This window comes from Schistocerca nitens, chromosome 5, assembly GCF_023898315.1.
Source record: "Schistocerca nitens isolate TAMUIC-IGC-003100 chromosome 5, iqSchNite1.1, whole genome shotgun sequence".
NCBI classification, from domain to species: Eukaryota; Metazoa; Arthropoda; class Insecta; order Orthoptera; family Acrididae; genus Schistocerca; species Schistocerca nitens.
Window position 1 is genome coordinate 707701353 of NC_064618.1, and position 23958 is coordinate 707725310.

At 43.4% G+C, this 23958-nt stretch overlaps 1 protein-coding gene across 4 annotated transcripts in view; it reads left to right on the forward strand.

Moving 5' to 3' along the window:
- Positions 1-23958, forward strand: part of LOC126259978 (uncharacterized) — a 694543-nt gene that overhangs the window by 593470 nt on the left and 77115 nt on the right. For all 4 annotated transcript variants that reach the window (XM_049957109.1, XM_049957110.1, XM_049957107.1 and 1 more), the window contains exon 3: positions 4920-5081. In XM_049957109.1, the coding sequence (XP_049813066.1) occupies positions 4920-5081 (162 nt within the window). The remainder of the gene's footprint in view (positions 1-4919; positions 5082-23958) is intronic.

The window sequence follows — 23958 nt, forward strand, 5'->3', positions numbered from 1 at the left end:
TTTGGGACTGCAGTGTTCAACTACCGCCCCGTCGCTAGGTGCGGCCTTGCTGACACGTCTCCGTCAGTACTGGGTGATCAAAAAGTCAGTATAAATTTGAAAACGTAATAAACCACGGAATCATGTAGATAGAGAGGTAAGAATTGACACACGTGCTTGGAATGACATGGGGCTTTATTAAAACCACCCCATATTGCTAGACGCGTGAAAGATCTCTTGCGCGTCGTTTGGTAATGATCGTGTGCTCAGCCGCCACTTTCGTCATGCTTGGCCTCCCAGGTCCCCAGACCGCAGTCCGTGCGATTATTGGCTTTGGAGTTATCTGAAGTCGCAAATGTATCGTGATCGACCGACATCTCTAGGGATGCTGAAAGATAACATCCGACGCCAATGCCTCACCATAACTCCGGACATGCTTTACAGTGCTGTTCACAACATTATTCCTCGACTACAGCTATTGTTGAGGAATGATGGTGGACATTTTGAGCATTTCCTGTAAAGAACATCATCTTTGCTGTGTCTTACTTTGTTATGCTATTTATTGCTATTCTGATCAGATGAAGCGCTATCTGCGGGGAAGTTTTTGAGCTTTTGTATTTTTTTGGTTCTAATATAACCCAATGTCATTCCAAGCATGTGTGTCAATTTGTATCTCTCTATGTACATTATTCCATGATTTATTCAGTTTTCAAATTTATACTGATTTTTTGATCACTCGGTATATCGGAAGCCACACTGTCTGCAGTGCTACCCACAGTAACTTAAGGCCTCATGTCAAGGAAACATTACTATCGACGTACAACTGAAGCGACTTCTTCAATTTCTGGACGTGGGAGTACCGTATTATGAAGCACTGCTTGTTCTACTCCGTCCGTTTGCGGACTCTTCTAGCTACGTGGAAAGGTACGTTGTCTTAGTCAGTGGTCCTATCCTCTGCGAGACAACTACCATGCGGGGTGAATGTGCTCTCCGATAATTGATACTATGAAATCTCTCTTCTCTGTGACTAGTGAGAGTATTAACATTTTGTATTCCAAATCTTAAAGGTCTCAAGTTAATGTAAATGTATGTACACTTTTAATTCTCTGTTTATTTTGTATAATGTAGGTCTTTTATTTCCGATTTTAGCATGATTTCCGTCAGAGAGAGCAGAGTGAATATCATCGTCAATTTCCGATCTCTTGTCCTGACCCTTTGTCCAGATAAAAACCGTTCTCCCAAGCCACGCATACTGGGTTGGTACATTAAAGTAGCACGATAGGGAAGAATTTCCGTTCCGGACACAAAAAGGGGTTGTGCATTCTTTTGTGTATTGTGAAAAACAACAGATGTCGTATTAACCATCCCACGGACAGTTTTCGTTTGGGCCGTCTCGATCTATGTACCCCAAAAACAAAGCAACGTATTTTCAGGAAGATTAGAGAAAAAAGTTCTTCAGGACTCTCAGAAATAACAGGTATATAAAGAGTGTCATGAGAGCTTTAAGGGATGAATAGATGGCAACGGGATCGCATCTCGATGACTATCACGGATTTGACACTATGGGATTAAAGTGTACTGCTACAGATTAAAAGCCTGCAAAATGTCACATTCGGTTAATGTCTGTTTTCCCAATACTGCTCGATAATCACAGTTTGATAAAATTTCAACTCATCATATTTCCGTGCGCAAAAAGAACCTGTAAGAAGTATAGGCGAAGTAGTGAGTTAACGCACAACATGGAAATTACGTGTGATATAATGGAATCTTAGAATTATCAGGAAAATGCGAACATTATTTAAAATATTTATGGCTGTCTAATCCAACTTAAAGCTTCCGTGAAGTTGAAAAGTAGGAGAGCGGTGAGGTACTGTCGGAGCTGAACCTATGAGTCTATGAGTCGCACCTGTGTAGCTCAGTCGCTAACATGTAAGCGGTGAGAGACGGAGGGACTTTCCATCAGACAAACGCGATTAAACATTCGTAGTGCGAACACATCGTGAAATGACGGTTAAACTTACATGGTCCTATCACACTAATGTGACCATCACCTACGTTCGGCGTCAAAGTGCAATAACCACTCATAGACGGCAGATGGAAGCACTAGTACTGGAGAGTATATACAGCGTGTAGGAAGGGACGCGGAAAACAGTGCAGACGTTGTCGTAATGCGGAAACGAAGCGCTTCAGCTGACGTCCAAAAGGGCGCGATCATTGGCTTGTGGGTCATGGATGGAAGCGTTTCCGGAACGGCTAAGTTTGTTAACTGTTTGCGTGCATCGCAATAGATGACAAGAATCAGCAACAACTGCACGGGTCTGCAGGGTCAAATTGACGTCCAACTGTTGAGCAACTGAACATCCAGACGAATCATGGGGTTCCAACAGTGACTCCTCAACGATCATTAGGCGTACATTGCTGCGCATGGGCCTTTACAGCAGGCGCCTGATACCCGCACCCATGCTGACTGCTGATGCTTGGCGACGAATGCTGGAATTTGCATGTGCACTGAATGACGACAGGTGGCCTTTTCAGATGAATCACGCTTTATGCTCCATCGTACAGATGGCCGTTTGCGTGTCCGGCGTAAATCGTTTGAAAGCAAACATCCTGCAACCAGGAGGGAGCTTCGTGGTCTGGAGATTGTTTTCGTGGATTTCACTGGCTGGTCTCATCATTTATGGAAGGCACAAATATGCCTCAAAACATTTTTTTGTAGGAGTCTTCATTTAGATTGGCAACAGAAAATAGTGGAATCCTCGACATTGTGTTATTTTGCCGGCCGCTGTGGCCGAGCGGTTCTAGGCGCGTCAGTGTGGAACCTCGCGACTGCAACGATCGCAGGTCTGAATCCTGCCTCGGGCATGGATGTGTGTGATGTCCTTAAGTTAGTTAGGTTTAAGTAGTTCTAAGTTCTAGGGGACTGATGACCTCAGATGTTAAATCCCATAGTGCTCAGAGTCATTTGAACATTTTGTGTTATTTTCTGATAGAACTCAATAGGATTCATCAGGATCGCACTCAGAGGAGTGTTAAAAACACTCTATTAAACATCCTAAAGTTTACCGTCCCCAAGGTATATTTTGTCTTCTTGATTTATGCGATCGGAAGATGAAACACCGGCGCGCAGTCTACATCTACACGCCGAGATACTGCCGCCAGCACGCTACGTAACACTCCATGCGCTATTTTAAATAATACTTGTAGCTCAAAAATCGTCTTTATTAGTTATCGAAACGTAATGATCAATATTAGTGCACTATTTTCCTCTGATTTCATCCCTTAAATATCTATTTACTTGAGTAAACGTTAATCTTCTGAGCACATTGCCAACTATCTCTATGATTAACCTTGATTTACCGATGTACCAAATGACTGTTTGAGTCACGCCTATCGGTAGGACCGAGTACAATTTTTTTTAAGAGGTGCTGGTAGAATTCTTCGAAAGCATCACGGAATGGAATCTCTTTCGATGGATTTTACTTTTAAAAGGGACTGGCGGAACCTTAGATGTACCACCGCACTTTGGGTAAAGCGGTAGCAGAGCAGTAAGCAGTTTATAGTCCTAGTCTCTGTTCCTCGACCGTGACTATTTGTTAAAATTTATAAACAGTTTTGAGACAGACTGCTACGCCACAGTTATTTGTTATCCTGATTAATTTTCGTAATATATCATGTTTATACTGAGTTGTATGGTATGTGGCAGCCGTGGATGTGTGAGGTATTAGAGGTTCCATCCCCCGCCCCCTCCTAACCGTGAACCTCTTGCGTATTAGCACGTGATTACGTCATTTCAGGTTCATGTAGCTGCCGCATGTACTAAAAACGGCGATCACTGCGGGTGCCAGTAGGCAGTCGTAACAGCGGGTTTCTGCAGTCCGGAAGCTTTTAATTCTTACAGGAAGAAACCATGTCTCTAAATCCCTAGTGACATTCTCATCAGTCCCGTTCCCTCTCCGCTGCCTTAACGACAGGTGCCGACGCGAACAATACTCCTGAGATCACAGATACGTGCACTGCTTTGTTACTTATAGGAATGAACGTTGGGGAGTTCTATTATCAACCTAGGAAGCTGACTGTCTGAGCAGATCGTGTAATATCCCTGAGCTCTTTGCGTTGTGTTGGAATTTTTGAAATCGTCAGTGCGTTACAGTAAATCAACTGCCTGCGAAACGATTTTTGACGCCTTCTCTTACAGTCAGTGGTGCGGGAGTGCTGTTAATTTACTATAGAACTTCCAGCCCCGAGAGACATTTGTAACCATTTGCTAACTGTGCCTCCAAGTATTTTATGGGGGCACACTGTATTTTTTCATGGAAATATTCATTAGCAGTTAGTGATCATATTTTTACCCTATTATGATGAAAACTTTATACAGTTGATAAGTATAGTCATTATTTTGAAAATTAACTATTAAATGTGATCAGTGCACGAACTGTTGAAACTGTGACTGCCAACATTATGTCAATAGTACGAATCGCCTTTTATTTAGTCTTTTCAAATGGTTCAAATGGCTCTGAGCACTATGGGACTTAACTTCTGAGGTTAGCAGTCCCCTAGAACTTAGAACTACTTAAACCTAACTAACCTAAGGACATCACACACATCCATGTCCGAGGCAGGATTCGAACCTGCGTCCGTAGCGGTCGCGCGGTTCCAGACTGTACCGCCTAGAACCGCTCGGCCACTCCGGCCGGCTATTCAGTCTTTTGAGCACATTTACTTTTCATTACTTCTTATGCTACCTCTATTTTCTTGCATTACATATTATTTCTCCACGAAGGATAATTAACATTCTCTTGAAGAATATTAGGTATAAATTACTTTCAGTCGGTAGACAATATTCAGTTCGTGGCTCAGTACGATTTTTAGCAGTACACGTAATATCAAGAAACAATACCCTCATATAAAGTGTGACATATTATGAAATTTTTTTGCAGACCTACGACAGCAGGCAGCTGATGGTCACGATCTTCATTTGCCTGTGGGGAGCTCGGTTGTCAGGATACCTGCTATACCGGATCCTGAAGATCGGGCGTGATAAACGTTTCGACGATAGAAGGAGCAATATTATCCGTTTTGCTGTTTTCTGGACATTCCAGGTGAGTTGGCTGTAAGATTCCAAAAAGAAATATATCGTTTTATCAATTCGTTAGTTTTAACGATAAATATGTAAGCAAGTTTAGTTGTTTATGATGAGAAACATTCTGTTTCGTTCAAACAGTCGACGATCATCGACAAGTGCTTTTTATTCCCTCTTTCTTTTTCAACAAAACTTCGTCAGTGGTCTGAAGCACTTCCGTAAACAATATTAATATTTGTCAGGATCCTTATGTGACATTCTTGACGCGATTTGACACATTTATAGGTACTTATTAAAATGTAGCTCGTAATCGCTACAAGTGCAGAACTGTCAATGACAATGCTCGATTGCGAAGTCGTAACTTGGAACCCTACATGTTCACTGTTTCAAATTGCTGCTTTTGTTAGATGTCAGCTGATTAAATTAAAGATAAACAGATAAAATGTCATTTGTTAATTTTGTAAAGAAACGTCACAATTACTTACAAACAAACATGGCTTACATGTTGCCAAACTAATATTCCTAAACCAATTATTTAATAGACGGAGATAGCAGACACAGTCTGGTTCTTAACAGAGCTTTGCACGAACGAACGTTATCCCTGAGGCGGTTCTGCTTAAAAATAACGCTGATTACGTCATTTTCTAGTCCAAAACCATTTTAAATACCATTATTATTGTCTGGAGGTCGAATTTCAACATACATAAATATGATACAATTTTATTAAAAATATTTGAATTCGTTGTGAATGACAGACGGGTCCGCTACTTCGCGCCAGAAGCAACAATTAAAGCAGAGGAAGGAAGCCACTTTTTGGGTTTTGTTTTAGGACGCAAAAACAACTGAGGTCATAAGCGCCCATGTCGTAAACTTAGAACACCGTTACGTAAGAGACATTCAAAGCGATTACACGTTAAGCCCCATCAACAGAAGGAAAGAGCTAAAAACAAGGACTTCCCCTTCAAGAAAGGTCTACAAATTTACGCCGTAGAAATAGCGGAGGTCCCGCACCAAAGACTAAATATCCTTCGCCGTATTTCTGCAACGGATAAAGAGTAAACCGCGGTCCAGAGCCCGCGCGTCGTTCGCTAAAACGGGCGGTAACTCAGACGACAAACATACAATGGAACATAAGCGGTTAAAAAACCGGGCATTCAGTCAGGAAACGGCGAACCATCAAAGGGTGATGACAATGAGCACATGGTGGTGGGGGATCACCACTTAACAAATAGCAATGGCTACAAACACAGTGATCAATACGCAACGTAGCTAAAATGATCTCCTCGAGACGAGACAGCCAAGAAGAGGCCGGCCAAGCCGTTAGGGGGGGTTTAATTCGCGGGAGCTTGTTCCCTTGAAGGGAAGAGCAATGGTGATGCATCAAAAAGGCCAAAGTCGATTCCATCCGCTGGGAAGGTTGGTTAGAATTTACTGGGATACAAAAAGGATTCATGCTATCAATTACCTTTCAAAGGATAAAACAGTAACTAGAGAATATTACGAAAGTGCTCTGGAGTTTATAACACGATCACACAATATAGGGTGCATCAATAATTGAAGAAAGTCAATGATTGCACATTAGTGTAACGATGATTTTTTTGCAATATAAAAATTAAGTTACTGTGTCACTGTTACATCTAATTGTTTATACCTATCTTCTTGAAGGCTGCAGTGGTCCAGGGAATGTTATAGCTTCTGCAAAAACTGAAATTTGTCTGCCCAGATCTTTAACTCATAATGAATTTTTCGTAAGTATTAGTTCTTGATCTCACAGTTTTGTGAAATAAGCTTCTAAAAAATTTAGCCCTTGTGTGACCAACTTCTACGTTCGAAAATCAACTTTCAGTTATCTAACTCGCAGTACATGTGCGAGTAACAACTCCAAAGAGTCTGGCCGGCCAGGGTGGCCGAGCGGCTCTAGACGCTACAGCCTGGAACCGCGCGACCGCTACGGTCGCAGGTTCCAATCCTGCCTCGGGCATGGATGTGTGTGATGTCCTTAGGTTAGTTAGGTTTAAGTAGTTCTAAGTTCTAGGGGACCGATGACCTCAGAAGTTAAGTCCCATAGTGCTCAGAGCCTCCAAAGAGTCTACAAGTCAGCGATATGTTTCTGAATATTTTCAGTAAAATAAATATTCTTTGTGACAACCTCGCTGAAATTCTGATTTCATGCGAGAGTTTGTTACATCAAAACATTGTTTAACTATATGCAGTATCATTCTGTTTATTTTTATTTAAATTGATCTTGATAAATATCAGATACGTTTTGGAGTCAAACTACTTTTATGTACATCACACTAAAATATTTTCATGATTTATAAAACAGATACTGAAATATCAAATCAGAAGTAAAGTAATGAAAAACTGAGTTTTTGAGCAAAATCTGAAAACCGCAATAATTCGCCTAAAATTGGTATCACGCGATTCTCTATCTTATCCGGTATCGAACGATTCAATTTATAAGAATGAAATAGCCTTCGGTTTTTATAAGCTACAGGAAGAAAAATACTGGAGAAGAGGCTTGGTGGGTCAGCGACCTGCTGTCAAGTGTGCTTTAACAACGAAAAAAGCTAGGGATTAGAAGCAAGAATTGTTCATCCTCCAACTTACACGTTTTCCCACATCTAAAAAGAACTGTCTAAAAATCTTTTTAGACGTAGTGAAAAGGTGTAATATACAAATTGGTACTTAGCAGACCCACACTCGCACTTCGTGGATGCAAATGTTGATAAGTTATTTACCGTAAAGTAGACTTCGTGAAAAAATAACTGTACTTTTACTTCAGATCGTCTTTCAGTGCCAGGTAGTTAAGTTTCCTCTTTGCTCTCGTATTATATGGCTGGGCAGGAGGAGCTGGTTCAGAAAAAAGTCAGTGGCTCATTCTGCTCGCTTTTTAAAATTCTACTCTGGTGCGCAGACTGTGGCGCCAGACTGCTGTTCGGTCGATGACTGTACTCGTATGCATGCAGAGTAGGCAGGCGCAGCCGCACCTGAGCCAGAATTCGGGGCTCTAGAGCGCGGCTGACTTCCCAGATTTTAATATTCGGACTTGCAATCCGTCTGTTCATATACCAGGAGACTTTGCAAAGTGGCCACTGCTTGGTGATATTTGGGTGGCGCTCTGACTTTCTTAACTCCCCATTCGAGTCATTTTCTTTTCCTTTTCTTTTAGATCGTACTGAAGATGACTCTGCCTGTTAAGGCACTGTTGAAAACTTGGAACATTCGGTAGGAATGCGTTGACCCTACCCTTAGCACTGTTCTTGGAGCACTGTTGCGAAAAGTGCCGAAAGAATTTCACTTCTGCGTAAAGTGTTTTACGACAGCAGGAGGACAGTCAAGATAATCTGGTGTTTCGTTTAAATTTTGAACAGGTTTTACTTCTCGTTGTTGTTTAGCAGAAGGAGATGGTGCAATAGTTGACACGAGGGCGTGCTGAAAAGTAATACCTACGAATTTATTACGTGATAACTCCCAAAGCATTTTGAATTTAAAAAAACTTTATTAACATTCTGCATCTTCATTGTGACTAGACTAATGGTAGCTTCTTTGACAAGTTATCAAAATGTCCTAAAGTTCAAACACGCCACTGCTTAAATCTTGAATAAAAATCACCAGCAATGCCGACCGAAGACTTCCAACGTACGAAGTAGCCCTCATTCTGCCAAGGGCCTCGTCAAAGAGGGCGGAGTTTCAGGTCATTCTCTTGCCCTTGTGGTGGGGAACTGCCCCTAAAATGCGGAAGAATCAGCAACGGTCAACGGTATGAGGCTGCAGAAGGCAGTGGAAACCACTGCATTAAACATACGTAATGTATATTCATAGGACATATGCCCTGTAATTGAAAAAGTGTCATAATGATCTCTCCATTAGCAAAACACTTCGAACTAGTCCTCCATTCTGATCTCCGAGACGGGACGGCTAAGGAGAAGATGACAATGACAAAAAGAATAAATAACCAAACGAAAGGATAACGTCCTCTGAGCTGGGGCGTGGCGTGTCAGAAGTCTGAGCGTGCTAAGGAAGCTAGAAAATCTGTAAAGGGAAATGTTAAGGCTCAATCTACATAAAGAGGGGGTCAGTGAAGTGAAATGGCAAGAAGATGAATATAGTGTAATATCAATAACAGCAGTAGGATTTGTTATAAATACGAAGGTAAGACTGAGAGTGAGTTACGTGAACAATTCAGTGAAAGGGTTCTTCTCGTCAGGATCGGTAGCAAACCAATACTGACAACAGTAGTTCAGGTATACATGCCGACGTCGTAAGCAGAAGATGAAGAGATAGAGAAAGTATACGAGGATATTGGACGAGTAATTCAATAAGCAAGCGGAGATGAAAATCTGATAGCCATGGGGGACTGGAATGCGGTTTTAGATGAAGGAGTAGAAGAAACGGTGCAGTAGAATATGGGCTTGGTAGGGGGAATGAGAGAGGAGGTAGATTAATTGCGATCTGCATGCAATAAATTGCAGCTAGTTATAGCGAATAGTCTGTTCAAGAATCACAAGAGGAGAAGGTATACTTGGAAAGTCCTGGGGATACGGAAAGATTCCAGTTACATTACATCACGATCGGACAGATATTCCGAAATCAGATATTGGATTGTAAGACGTATGCGGGAGCAGATATAGACTCAGATCACAATACAGTAATGATGAAAAGTAGAGTGAAGTATAAGAAATCAGTCAGTAAGAATCAATGCGCAAAAAAATGAGGTACGGTAATAGTAAGGGATACGTTTGAAGTTTTAAGAGAAGGGGAAAGGAATATATGAAAAACGCTGACAAGAAGAAGAGACACGATAACATAACTTCTGTTAAGCCAGTAGGAAAAAGCTTCCCTGGTACTAAAGAGAGCTGTAGAGGGCAGAAACTGTAGAGGACAGAGCGAGGTGGCGCAGTGGCTAGCACACTGGACTCGCATTCGGGAGGACGACGGTTCAATCCCGCGTCCGGCCATCCTGATTAAGGTTTTCCGTGATTTCCCTAAATCACTCCGGGCAAATGCCTGAATGGTTCCTTTGAAAGGGCACGGCCGACTTCCTTCCCCGTCCTTTATCCAATGAGATCGCTGAGGACAGAGATTGGAATGCATCCAAAAAACAGTTGAGGACATAGGTTGCAAGACCTCCTCTGAGATGAAAAGGTTGTCTCAGGAGAGAAATTCGCAGCTCACCGCATCAGACCAATCGGGAGCCTAACAAAAAAAAATCTGCATATTTGTTTCTCATGATAGTCGCCCTGGCGACGAACACGTGTCTCCCAACGAGAGACCATTTTGTTGATACGGTCACTGCAGAGTGTCTGACTTTTTTGTCAGAGCCACATCATCAGCTCTGCTTGCATCGCTTTATCACTGTCAAAGTGAAGTCCTCGAAGTTGTTCTTTAAATTTCGGAGACAGATGAAAATCGGATGATGCCAAATCGGGATAGTATGGAGGGTAATCGATGACAGTGAACCCACGGCGTCGTATTGTTGCAGATATCACACCGCTCGTGCGCGATCTGGCGTTATCATGCTGAAGGAGAGAATGCCCCATGTTCGGCGACCTCGTCGAATTCGTGCTTTCAGTTTTCTGATGGCCTCGCAGTGCCTCACATGAAAACCTCGCAGTACCACGCAGAGTTTATGGTGGTACCTTTAGGCATGAATTCCAAATGCGACGCATTTTGAACATCCCAGAACACTGTAGGCATTACTTTGCCTGCTGATGGAATGAACATTTTTAGGCGCCGGTGATCCTCTGTGGCAGAACCCCATTTATACTCTCTTGTTTTCGCGATCAAAATCGTGAACCGAGGTGTCGCACTGTTGTTAAGGAACTCCTCACCCCCACGCTCGAAACGCAAAATAAATTGTTGAAGATATCGAGTTTCCTCTGTTTCGTGTCAGGAGTGAGCATTCGAGGTACCCACCCAGCACAGTTCTCTGTATTGCAGTTCTGGAATGATGGCCTGTGTCACGCTATCGTGATACGCCACACTTATCAGAGAGCTGTGACTGTGTCATCGACGATTTTCTCCGATGAATTCATCGATCCCATTCCGATGATCCTCGTCAGCTGCTATTCGCGAGCATTCATTCCGACCTCTGCTACACACTTTGACGTATGCACCACCATTTTCTTCATTACGAGCACAAGCAACCCAATGACGCACAGTACTGATGTCGATACAACCATCACCATACATAGATTTCATTCTTCTATGGATTTCAATTTTAGGCACGTTCTCTGCGATTGAGAAATTCGATTACAGCACGCTGTTTCTAAGGCGCCGACGTAGTTACGTTATACACCGCCGTGTCACACACTACAATTCGGAGCCCCCTCACGGTAGAGGGTTGCTACTTCCGTCTTCGAAGCGGGAAAGTCGACCTAGTAATAAGCCTGACATGTAATACCTCAACCTATATTGAGAACAGATAAAAAAAATTCTGAGGCCTTACTCTTCAGCACGCTGTCGTGGACTGCTAGCCATGAAAATTGGAACACAAAGAAGTCAGCATGCAACCAACCTGAAACTGGCATGAAGTGTCCTACGTGCTGGGATATGAAACTGATTAGCACTTCAGTGCAGCTGAACAAACTACGTCGGGGTAACACGATCTGCCTTCTGTATATAAAGAAATATTGCGCTGAGGGTTTCTCACTAAACAGTCGCATTTGAATGATTGTTTTTTATGAGAAAAATCTTGTAATGCCTCATGTAAGGAGGCGAAACGTCTACTATAAAGTTTCTCGATTCGACAGCGGCAGGATCGTGCCACATCGACATTTCTGCCCGCGTTGGTCAGGATGCCACGGCTGTCACGCGAATGCGTAATCAAAGGGTTCGGAAGGGCGATACTAACAGACATGCACGGCCTCAACGGCCCCCAGCGACTGGCGCCCAAGAGGACAAAGACTCGGCCGTGCACGATCATAAAGCACGTACCTCGAGTCACGCAATGAGCTTATTTACAGCAAGGCACACAGACAGTGTGACGGCGTTAGAGGCACACAGTGGTATGTCTAAATACAACATTGGACAAAGGAGTGACACCTCGTCGTCTTTTCAGACTAATTCCTGTTTTGTGTACAGCGTCACGACGGGCGTATTCATTTCTGAAGGTTCCAAGGAGAACGAACTCTGATGGATTGAACTGCATTCCTCATCTTCATACAGGTCGCGTGCCTCGTGTAGTTAGAGGTGTCGCAGAGTACGCTACACGATCACCTCTGGTTCGAATTGTCGGTAATCTGCACAGCATCCGTTACATTTCTGACGTATTAAGACCGGTGGCTGCGCCATGTTAGAGTCGGGGTTGGGTTGTGTTTCAGCAAGATAACGTAAGATCGCAGGGTGCCCGAGGAGTCCTGCCCTACCTTGATACAGAGGGCGTCCGGCTGTAGCCCTGGCCATCATGTTCTCCAGGCCTCTCTCTAGTCACGAGGTGCCCAGAGACCGGCACGCCACTACTCGCCAGTTATTACAGTTGATGAACACTGCCTTATAGTTGAGAGAGCGTGGCATGGCGTATCTGTATCAGATCGTTAGAGATTAGTTCGACTCGTTCAAAAATGGCTCTAAGCACTACGGGACTCAACATCTGAGGTAATCAGCCCCATTGATCTAGAACTACTGAAACCTAACTAACCTAAGGACATCACACACATCCATGCCCGAGGCAGGATTCGAACCTGCGACCGTAGCAGCAGCGCGATTCCGGACTGAAGCGCCTAGAACCGCTCATCCACAGCGGCCGGCAGTTCGACTCGTGCCCAGCCAGGTTAGGAGCCGTTGTCGCTACTAAAGATGGAAGCTCTGTGCGCTAAATTTCGCACATTGTTCGTCCCCAAATCCTCTGCACATTTAGTCACGTATTCCTCCTCCTATACTGTATATACACAATACACCGTTCTATGATGCAATAGTTTTAACTGCTTGTAGTGTATTTGGGACGACAAAGATCTACATCTTTATCTGCACATCCCGACTTAAATTATTCATCGTTTCCCTCCATTACTTCGTGCGGATGCTGGGATGTTTCCTTCAGTAATATCAAGGCCGATTGGCTTCCATAAAGTGAAACTGCCCTCAACATGAAGTTTGGCCTGCACACTGTTGTACCATATTTGTAGTCTGCAAAATGCTGAATAGGGCGCTGAGGAAAAATTCGTTAACTGCAAGCAAGCTGACTTTGTCATTCACATCACCAGGTATCTCCGCTGAAAATAAAATAAAAGTACATAACTATATTGTGCCATTCAGCTACACCTACCCGCTATCATTTTATACAATTCGCAATGTTATAGCTAGCCTTCATAAACAATGCTCAAGATTTTGATATTCTCTCGTTCGCTAGCAGACTATTAGCCCTATACAAAAAAATGAGCAAGATCTTTTTTGTATGAAATTTAGTGTACTTAAATTTTTTACTGGTATACGTTTTCTTTCGCTGGAGATCACGGTTTTCGAGTTATTCAAGAAAAACGTTCAAAAAGTTACCTTCAAACGCAGTTCCCACTCCCACACTCAGCCACACCGGTCAGGATTTCTAATATTATATTCTTCATGACATTCCCTCCTAGCACTGTAGAATTATTTTCGACTGCGTGAATTATTTCCCACATTTTACTTTTTTGGTCTCCACTGACTGCCCTTGTTACACCGTCAGCTTAGTCGAGCACTTACAAATCGTAAAATTGAAATATTACATAAATTGAAGGTGGAGGGGACGTCGGTATCTACGCCTAAACTATTGTTGTCAGTGATGGTTTCCTGTTCACTGCTCACAGTAACCCACTCTCTGCCCAACTTTCCTCTTTATAACGAGTCCTATTCACGTTTCTTTTTCTGCTGGTGTTGATATTACCCTATAATCCTCTGGCCAGAAATCCTTGTCTTCTTTCCACTTCACTTCACTGACCCCCTCTACATCTAGATTGAGCTTTAATATTTTCCCTCAGAGATTTTCTGGATTTCTACCATGTTCAAACTTCAGACATGCCACGCCCCAACTCGTAGAACGATACCCTTTCGTTGGTTATTCAATCTTTTTCTCATGATCACCTCTCCCTTGGCAGTACCCTCCCAGAGATCCGAAGGGCGGACTACTCCGGAATCTTTTGCTAATGGTGAGATCATCACGACATTTTTTTCAGTTACAGGCTATATGTACTGGGGATACAAATTATTTGTCTTTAATGCGGTGGTTTTCAATGCCTTCTGAATCCTAAAGCCATTGATCATTGCAGATTCTTCGGCCTTTTAGAACAGTTTCCTACCTCAAGGGTAAGAGGGTGCCCTGAACCTCTGTCCGCTCCTCCCCTCCCTTTTACAAGGCCGTTGGCAGAACGAGTGTGACTTCTTATGCCGGACGTCATCGGCCGCCATTGCTGGCGATGTTTCTTCAACGTATGAACGGATGCAACAAGAAATGCTTCATCTCCGACAACCAGCCATGAACTGCAAACAGTGATAAACTCTGCCGTGGACACATCGCTGACGACTGTGTATTGCTTTTCAGGGTAGCAGGGTGATGTAGCAGGTAGTTGTCTTGTAAAAAAAAAAACACTTTTCCTGCTGCATTGTGTTTTATTTCTTCCAGACGCGTTTCGCCTTTTACTTTAAGGCATCTTCAGTTGAATCTAGAATGAAACAGTTTTCTTTTGATATGCAATATTTGTGGATTATAAAACAGTTTAGTATTGCTTTTTACGTAAATAAGTGATTACTTGCTTGGAATCTGCGTTTCCTGTCATCTGGTCGCATGTCGGAGATCGCACTATAACTTCACCTACGAAACAAAAGCACGTTTTCATGTCACGAACATTTTCCTTCGCAATTTTCGTATTTCTTACGCTAATAGTACTCCACAGTAATTAACACACACTGTAAGTTCTGAACAACAAGAGCATCATTACGGCAGCCTCCCAAGGGACTAGGTTTTCAGATGAAGATGTCATGGAATCTGAAGTATGTAGAATATACAAAGGAAAACCTGGTATGACGCTTATGGAGAATGTACACTTCCTGGGGACTAGTTTTACAGTACATCACAAATGGATTATAAGCATACTTGACTTCTCCTGGACCAATGACGAAACCTCGGTAGTATCCTTCAGATCCTACAATAGGGGGTACTACCTGGTTAATTTTCATACACTAACCCACCGATTGTAACAGGAAAAATCCAGAGACCACAGACAATTACTGCGATACCCTCGAGGAGATCCTAGGTAAGGTCCAGCGTCACTATACGACTGCACTGCTACGAGAGTTCAACGCCCAGGTCGGAACAGAAAAGAAATACCGGAAGGTTGTTGGAAGATACCCTGATCATAAGAGAACTAACAAGAATGACTAATACTTAATAAACATATGCACCAAATATGGACTACTGCTGATGTCCACGACCTTTGAACACCGACCAAAGAAGGCCAAGATGTGACGCAGCCCAGACAGCGTGCTTGGTGAGTTTGAGATCGACCACATAGCAATAGACGGTCAGAGTCATTGCGACGTTGTGAATCTCACGGTGCCTAGAGGGCCTAACATGGATTCCGACCTCTATCTGTCACTGATCAAGGTGAATATAAAGCCACTAAAAATGGTCAATAAGATGCCAGTGAAGAATAATATCCCTGGACTTGATACCACGAATCTTGAAAATGGTAGTATTAGCTAACAAGAGAGACTGAACCAGAATATCAACAGGCTGAACATCTATGCAAACTGGGACCAACTTTGGGACGATGTAGTATCAACAGCGTAGGAGATAACCTCCATTAGAGGAAAGGAGAATAAGCACCCTTGGTGGTCCCATGAATGCCTTCGTGCTACAGATGGCAGACGTCTAGTGTGGGTCAGATGGAGTTACCACAAGAAAGACGCCAACCTAAAGGCCTTTATTACCCAAGAACGACCACAGCCAGCATCATAAGAGCGGCAAAGAGAAAGTACAACAAATAACCGATTCAGCATTCAGAAGAGAGCTCTAAAAGGAACACCTCTAAAGAACTATAAAAGGACGCCAAATAGCATATGATCCAGTTCACGCCTCGTATTTTGCATCTCCTGTGATCAGATGGATCACTGCGCCTCATTAATAGCGAATGTACTAAATCTCAAGCTGACTACTTTCAGAAACTTCTAAATGCCAAAGAACCTTCTCAGCGACTCTCGGTTAGAGAACCTATCAATCCCAACATCGAGCTCATCTTTTCTCCTACACACGAGGATGTCAAAGAGGTCACAAATTTGTTAAAAAACAATAAAGCCTCTGGGGAAGATGGGATAGTAGCAGAGATGCTGGTATCAGCCGGAGAAAACACACACACAAGCACATACATTCAGTAATCATACACATTTGAGACATCGAGAAACTCGCGAACGACTAGACCTCAGCCATTATCCACGCAATTCACAAAAAAGGTAGTAAAATAGACCCCAGTAACAACAGAGGAATAACACTTCTTGTAGTAACATACGAAATCTTTCCCATTGTCCTCGAACGACACGTAACGAGACAGCTGGGCGATGAGTTAGGAGAATGCCAAGCAGGTTTCAGAGCATTGATGTCCTTTACTGAACAAATACGAAAGCTCAAGACCATCCTTCAGTATAGAAAGAAACGAGCCAGACAATGGAAAACTACCTCGTAGACTTTCGAAAGGTGCACGACTCTTTGGTCGAACGTAATAAGAGAACTAAGACTCGACGAAAAACTCAGTAGGTTCGTGCAGGCCACCCTGTACAACACCAAACCCAAAGTAAAGTTTAGAGAACAACTCTCAGAGACTTTTCGAATCAATACAGGGATCAGATAAGGAGATGGTATTTCATGTATATTGTTTAACTGTGTCCTGGAAAAAAAACATCAGGGAAGCGACCTGATCTCTACCAGCTAACACCGAATTAAGGATGAGGATCAAAGTAGACAACATAATGATCCCATGTCGGGCTTTTGCTGATGACTTGACTCTTCTGGGAAACGACACATAAGAGGCTTCCATGCAACTCCAAGCATTGCATCTAACAGCAGAGAAAACAGATTATTGATCAACATTGGAAGTACCGAATTCATTATCAATATTAAAGACGACCCTAGAATGATGAGACGCTACCAAGCATATCAAGAGAGCCAAAAACGTAAAGTTCTTCGGAGAATGAAACTTAGATGATCTCAGTGAAACTGTTGCTCTCGATCAAACGAAAATCAAATTTGAGGGGGCACGCTGAGCTTGCAGAAAATGCACACCTCGAAACATCTGTCGATAAATATCAAACTAAGACGCTACAAGATAGTAATCAGACCGCCAGCTCTCTATGCAACAGAGTGCTTATCCCTAACCAAGAAGACCCTAATAAGATTCCTCAAATTACAAGAAGAGCAATTCCTGCAGAAGATATTTGCATTTATCATAAAAGATTCCATCTTCCCCCTCATATAATAAAATTGTTCCATAACAGCATACTAATATCAATAACGGGTTACGGCTCGGGAGTCTGGACGCACAGGCTCACCAGAGCGCTGCCCGCCACGACAGCGAGAAGAGTGCAAAGGAAAAAATTTTAAGGTCAGTGGGGGTCTACAGGATATCTCCAGGTAGGTTCCTGTTGGTAATAATGGGGCTCTGTCCTCTTGACATTAAAATCAGAGAGCAGGCAGCATGGTTCTGGGCCAATAATGGGGAAATTGGGGAATCAGGGGACATTCTGGGCGTTCGGGCTGGGGATAAGAGTGCGATAAGGAGAAGAGGTGGAGAACTGTGGCATGAGTCACTTGAAGCCGATGACACCGGCCGAAGAACATTCCAATTTCTACCAGACGTGAAAGAACGGTTAGGTTTGAGATACTTTGAGCCAACACGGGGACTGTTCCATTTTCTCACTGGTCATGGGTCCTATCCGACATACCTATGTCGGTTTGGGAGGAGGGCTACGCCTCCGTGTGACTGTGATGCGCCGGAGGGTACTTCCGACCATGTGGTTTAAGAGTGCCCCCTTCATAATGATGTAGCAGCCGCGCTACGACTTCAACTACCGAACAACGACACGTACACACTACTGAGACGAGAGGATGCATTTCGAACATTAAACAACTTAGCAAACGAAGTAGCACAAAAGTTCTATCGGAATATCTGAGGGATAAACGTGAGTAGTAACAAATAACAAAATGTGTCCCACAATCCCGTACCGCCTGTGCGTGGATAGGTCGACTACCATTACAGTTGGAAACCGCCACGTGCAGGACTAGGGGGAGTGGAGTATAGCAATACCGAACCAAGACAAGCACCAGAGTTGACGTAGATTAGATTGTTTAGTAAGTAGGACTTAGAATTAAGAAACATATAACCAGAACCTGCAGCGATATTCAAGTTATCCTTGGGCTGCCTAGTGTCAGGGACACGCTCATCGGAATTAGCTCCGTGGGCAAGGCCGTGCAGTAGGTTTATATACTTGACTGACACACCTGTGGCGCTGCAGGCAGTGTAGAGGTTTAGTAATTAAGTACACCGTTAGAATAAGTAGAGTAATATTAATAGTAAATACACTACTGTCCATTAAAACTGCTACACCAAGAAGAAATGCAGATGATAAACAGGTATTCATTGGACAAATATATTATACTAGAACTGACATATGATTACATCATCAAGCAATTTGGGTGCATAGATCCTGAAAAATCGGTACCCAGAACAACCACCTCTGGCCGTAATAACGGCCTTGATACGCCTGGGCATAGAGTCAAACAGAACTTGGATGGCGTGTACAGGTACAGCTGCCCATGCAGCTTCAACACCATACCACAGTTCATCAAGAATAGTGACTGGCGTATTGTGACGAGCCAGTTGCTCGGCCACCATTGACCAGACGTTTTCAATTGGTGAGAGATCTGGAGAATGTGCTGGCCGGGGCAGCAGTCGAACATTTTCTGTATCCAGAAAGGCCTGTACAGGACCTGCAACATGCGGTCGTACGTCCACTGATCAAAGTGCCGTCAATGCGAACAAGAGGTGACCGAGACGTGTAACCAATGGCACCCCATACCATCACGCCGGGTGATACGCCAGCATGGCGATGACGAATACACGCTTCCAATGTGCTTTCACCGCGATGTCGCCAAACACGGATGCGACCATCATGATGCAGTAAACAGAACCTGGATTCACCAAAAAAAAATGACGTTTTGCCATCCTTGCACCCAGGTTTGTCATTGAGTACACCATCGCAGGCGCTCCTGTCTGTAATGCAGCGTCAAGGGTAACCGCAGCCATGGTCTCTGAGTTGCTAGTCCATCCTGCTGCAAACGTCATCGAACTGTTCGTGCAAATGGTTGTTGTCTTGCAAACGTCCCCATCTGTTGACTCGTGGCTGCACGATCCGTTACAGCCATGCGGATAAGATTCCTGTCATCTCGACTGCTAGTGATACGAGGCCGTTGGGATCCAGCACGGCGTTTCGTATTACCCTCCTCAACCCACCGATTCCATATTCTGCTAACAGTCATTGGATCTCGACCAACGCGAGCAGCAATGTCGCGATACGATAAATCGCAATCGCGATAGGCTACAATCCGACCTTTATCAAAGTCGGAAACGTGATGGTACGCATTTCTCCTCCTTACACGAGGCATCACAACAACGTTTCACCAGGCAACGCCTATCAACTGCTGTTTGTGTATAGGAAAAAATGGTTCAAATGGCTCTGAGCACTATGGGACTCAACATCTTAGGTCATAAGTCCCCTAGAACTTAGAACTACTTAAACCTAACTAACCTAAGGACATCACACACACCCATGCCCGAGGCAGGATTCGAACCTGCGACCGTAGCAGCCCCGCGGTTCCGGACTGCAGCGCCAGAACCGCTAGACCACCGCGGCCGGCTTGTGTATAGGAAATTGGTTGGAAACTTTCCTCACGTCAGCACGTTGTAGGTGTCGCCACCGGCGCCAGCCTTGTGTGAATGCTCTGAAAAGCTAATCATTTGCGTATCACAACATCTTTGTCTTCGTAGTCCTTATGCGAAATGTACGTTAACTACAGGAGAATCGTTCAAGTCTGCGTCAAGTATCGGTTCACTAAATGATCTCAATAGTCTTCCTCGAAAAGAACGTCGCCTTCCCTCCAGGGATTCCGATTTGAGTTCCCGAATCATCTGCGCAGTACGTACTTGTGTGGTGATCGAACCTAACGGTAACGAATCTAGCAGCCCCCCCTCTGAATTGCGTCGATGTCTTCCATTAATCCCACCTTGTGCGGATCACAAACACTACAGCAGTGGTCAAGAATGGGTCGCACTATCATCGTACCCGGGGTATCCTTCACAGATGAACCACACGTTCCTAAAATTCTCCCAATAAAACGAAGTCGACCATTCGCATTTCCTAATACGAGGGTGAGTCAAATGAAAACCTTAGATTTGTAATAACAAATCGAAAATTCGCGCCGTTACCCTGTAAGTTGGTAAGCGTGCTACGAACAGCGTGCATAATGGCCTGTACGTGGCAGCATAGTTCAGATGCACACATACCGCGGCATTATCAGTATAAAGATGGCCGCCCCACTTGCGACTTGCACCAGGGAAGAACAGCGTTCTGTTATTCGGTTTATGCGTAGTGAATGAGTGAAACCTATTGAAATTCATCGACGAATGCAAGTTCAGTACGGTAGTGCATGTTTGTCACAGCAGCAAGTCTACGAATGGAGTAGGAAGTTCGCAAACGGTGTGACTTCAGCGGAAGACGCTCCTCGTCCAGGTCAGGCACAACGAGTTGTGACTCCACAGAACATTGCAACAGTTGAAGCCGTAGTGAAGGAAAACTGCCGAGTGACACTGAATCATATTGCAGCATGTTTACAGATTAGTCATGGGTCAGCACACCACATTGTGCATGACGTGCTCCAGTTTCACAAAGTGTCTGCTAGATGGGTGCCACCGCAGCTGACTCCTGAAATGAGAGAACGACGTGTTGATGCTTATGAAGAAATTCTTCGGCGCTTTGAACGAGAAGGTGATGGCTTTCTTGCAAGAATCGTTGCTGGGGACGAAACCTGGGTTCGCTTCCACCAACCGGAAACGAAGAGAGCGAGCAAGGAATGGCGCTATTCCTCATCACCAAAACCAAAGAAGTTTCAAACAGAACCATCAGCTGGGAAGGTTATGCTGACTTTCGGAACGAAAAAGGCGTCATTTTGGAGCATTACATGCCTAGAGGGACCACTGTCACCAGTGCATCATACACATGTAACGCCGGAAATGCATATCCTTCTATTTCCATCTATTGCACTGCAAATTTTTTCCTTATTTTGTTACCTGAAGATATAACATTTCTGTGTCTTTGTATATTGTAATTGTTTTACTATTTGTATATATATGCATTTATGTCGATGTATAATTGGTTTGTTTTGTGAATATTATTTGTATTTATACGCTGGGTCTGGCCTAGGGAAAACTATGCTATCGAACGAATACATCGATAGGTCGTGTGGAGAACCGAAGTGTTTAGGATCTTCGGTAGTGTTAACTCTGCCGCGTGGAGCGCGGGCAGAGCAGACAGAGTCTGGCTGGAGTAGTGCGGTTGAGCAGGTGTGTTGTGTGACGCTCCCGCGAGTTGCCGCGCTTTCGGGGTTTGGCAGCATGTAACTGCGCTCGACTAGCTATGTTAGTTTCTGACATGGTGTCGCGGACGGGAAGCGTTAGCTGGCACACACATCAAGAGCCCGTTTCGGCTGGAGACCGTGTCGAGAAGAAGACGCGCCAACATCCAGCTTCTGCAACAGCGACGGCCGACAATGAGTGACTGTCGCCACCTCCTCGATCGACGGCTTCAAACCTTCAATCAACCGACAAGGAAGACTGGAAGCACGTAAAGTTTTAGAACTGTATGGCAGACCTCAGCTTTTAAAATTGTTGCATCACAAAATTACAGCAACTTAGCATGAACCTTTGTTGCTCATTGTCCCAATTGCATTACCAAGCAGGGTCCCTTCCTTTTCCGGAATGAACCCGAGTGCCGTTGAAATTCAAACGCCAGCATTAAAGTAATATCATTCGATTTCACTGCTTTAATTTCAAAGTTCAGTTAAGGTATTCATAGCTGGCTACAATATTTAGATTACACAAGCACAAATTAAGAGTGCGAGTTTTGTTACCGTATTTTAGCTTACCTGTGACTGCAGCTCAGCTTGCTACGTACTAAATTTTACTATAGTTAATTGTTCAGAATCATTTAATTCAAGTTCAAAGTTAAATCTCTTATTTCTAAATTGCGTAGATTCAGGTAGCTTTTGAAATGATTGTTGAGGTAGCCCAAGACTAACCGTGTTTTACTGAATTTCGATGTGCTTCAGAAACAAAGCTCACTATTAATTTCAGTCACTAAAATTAACTTTCAATTTTCCGGTTTTATTAATTCTTTCGCTAAATTAAGTCAGAGTGTAGCGAAATTTATTACCTCTGACAAACGTTCAGTTTTCACACTACACGTGTCAACCTTCAGTTGCCACGCTTCTAGTGCTAATTATATGTGCAATAACCTTTCTTTTTCAGTTACTATACTAATTGTCCATAGGACTGGCGACCGTAATTTTCCCCAAATCTCAAATATCTAATTGCCGCTAGTTAATTGTTAACGTAACGGCCGCACATTTACTTTCTTTATTAACTTTACCCCTTTTCAAAATTAATTTCCACCAGTTTCATTTTCATTTTTCCTTTCATTTAGATGTAACCCTTTCCTCCCTCTTTACCGACAGATTAACTTCGGTGACGATTGCTTTTCCCAAATTTCCATTAGGTACACGCGGTTTAATTTTTCACTGTCATTAAGGTCGATAAGTGAGGAGGAGGTTACACGTGGCGCCTGTGACAGGACAATCTTCAGATTTGAGGTTGTTCTGGACACGAATTTTGTATTGTGCGAATCTCGTAACAAATTACTGGTTACGAACAGGCCGTTACGTCAGCAAGATTAAGTAGTGGGAGTAATCCTAATTATATTTGAGACTTGGCATTTATATTGAAAATTATTAAAATGAGTGAAGGCAACAATTATCAAAACTTGGTAGACTTGGATACGGAACAATCGGTCGAACAGTGGGAAACGCGCACCGCGGTACCCATTGTTCAGGGGCAGGCGGCTAGCATGAAAGACGCGGCTGCCGAAACGCAACAAAGAGCAGAAATGGAATTCCAAACTTTAGAAACTGTTTCGGAATCGGAAGTAAAAATCAAATCTGAACCCCTTGATGACGAATACGGGGGGACAATTAAAGAGGAAGCTGCTACGGAAGTAAAACCGGTAGTTTCCGGGAATTTAACTGATTTATTGAATGTTTTGATTAACGAAATGAAGAGTCAATCGGCAGAAATTAAAGCTCAGGCTGTCAAGCAAGAAGCTCAGTCTGCCAAGCAAGAAGCTCAGTCTGAAAAAATTGAACGGAAGCTAGACAATCAGAACAAAGCTATTAATGTTGTTAACAACAATGTTGGAGTTTTTAACACAAAAGTTGATAAAATCAAAGAAGATATTGTTGTGATTAATACCGAAATCGGTAATCTTAAACAGGAAATGATGGGCGTTCAAGCGGAAATTGCGAGCATAAATACTCGTTTTTATTCCGAAATTAGCAGAATCGAGAAAAGTGTACGAGAAGCAGTTGCTCCGATCATCGAGAATAAGGTGACGGAACAAATTCAATTAGTGAAAAAAGAGGATCAACAGAAGGTGGAAACTTTAAAGGCTTTAGATACCAAAGTGAGGAAGCAGGCTAATACCTGCGAAGATAAAAAGAGGGAAGTGGAAACGCTTGCGACAACCACTTGCCAAGTAATTACGAGAGTGTCGGAATTAGAAAAGAAACTTGACGAAAAACAGAGCTATGTGCCAATCTGTGCACATAG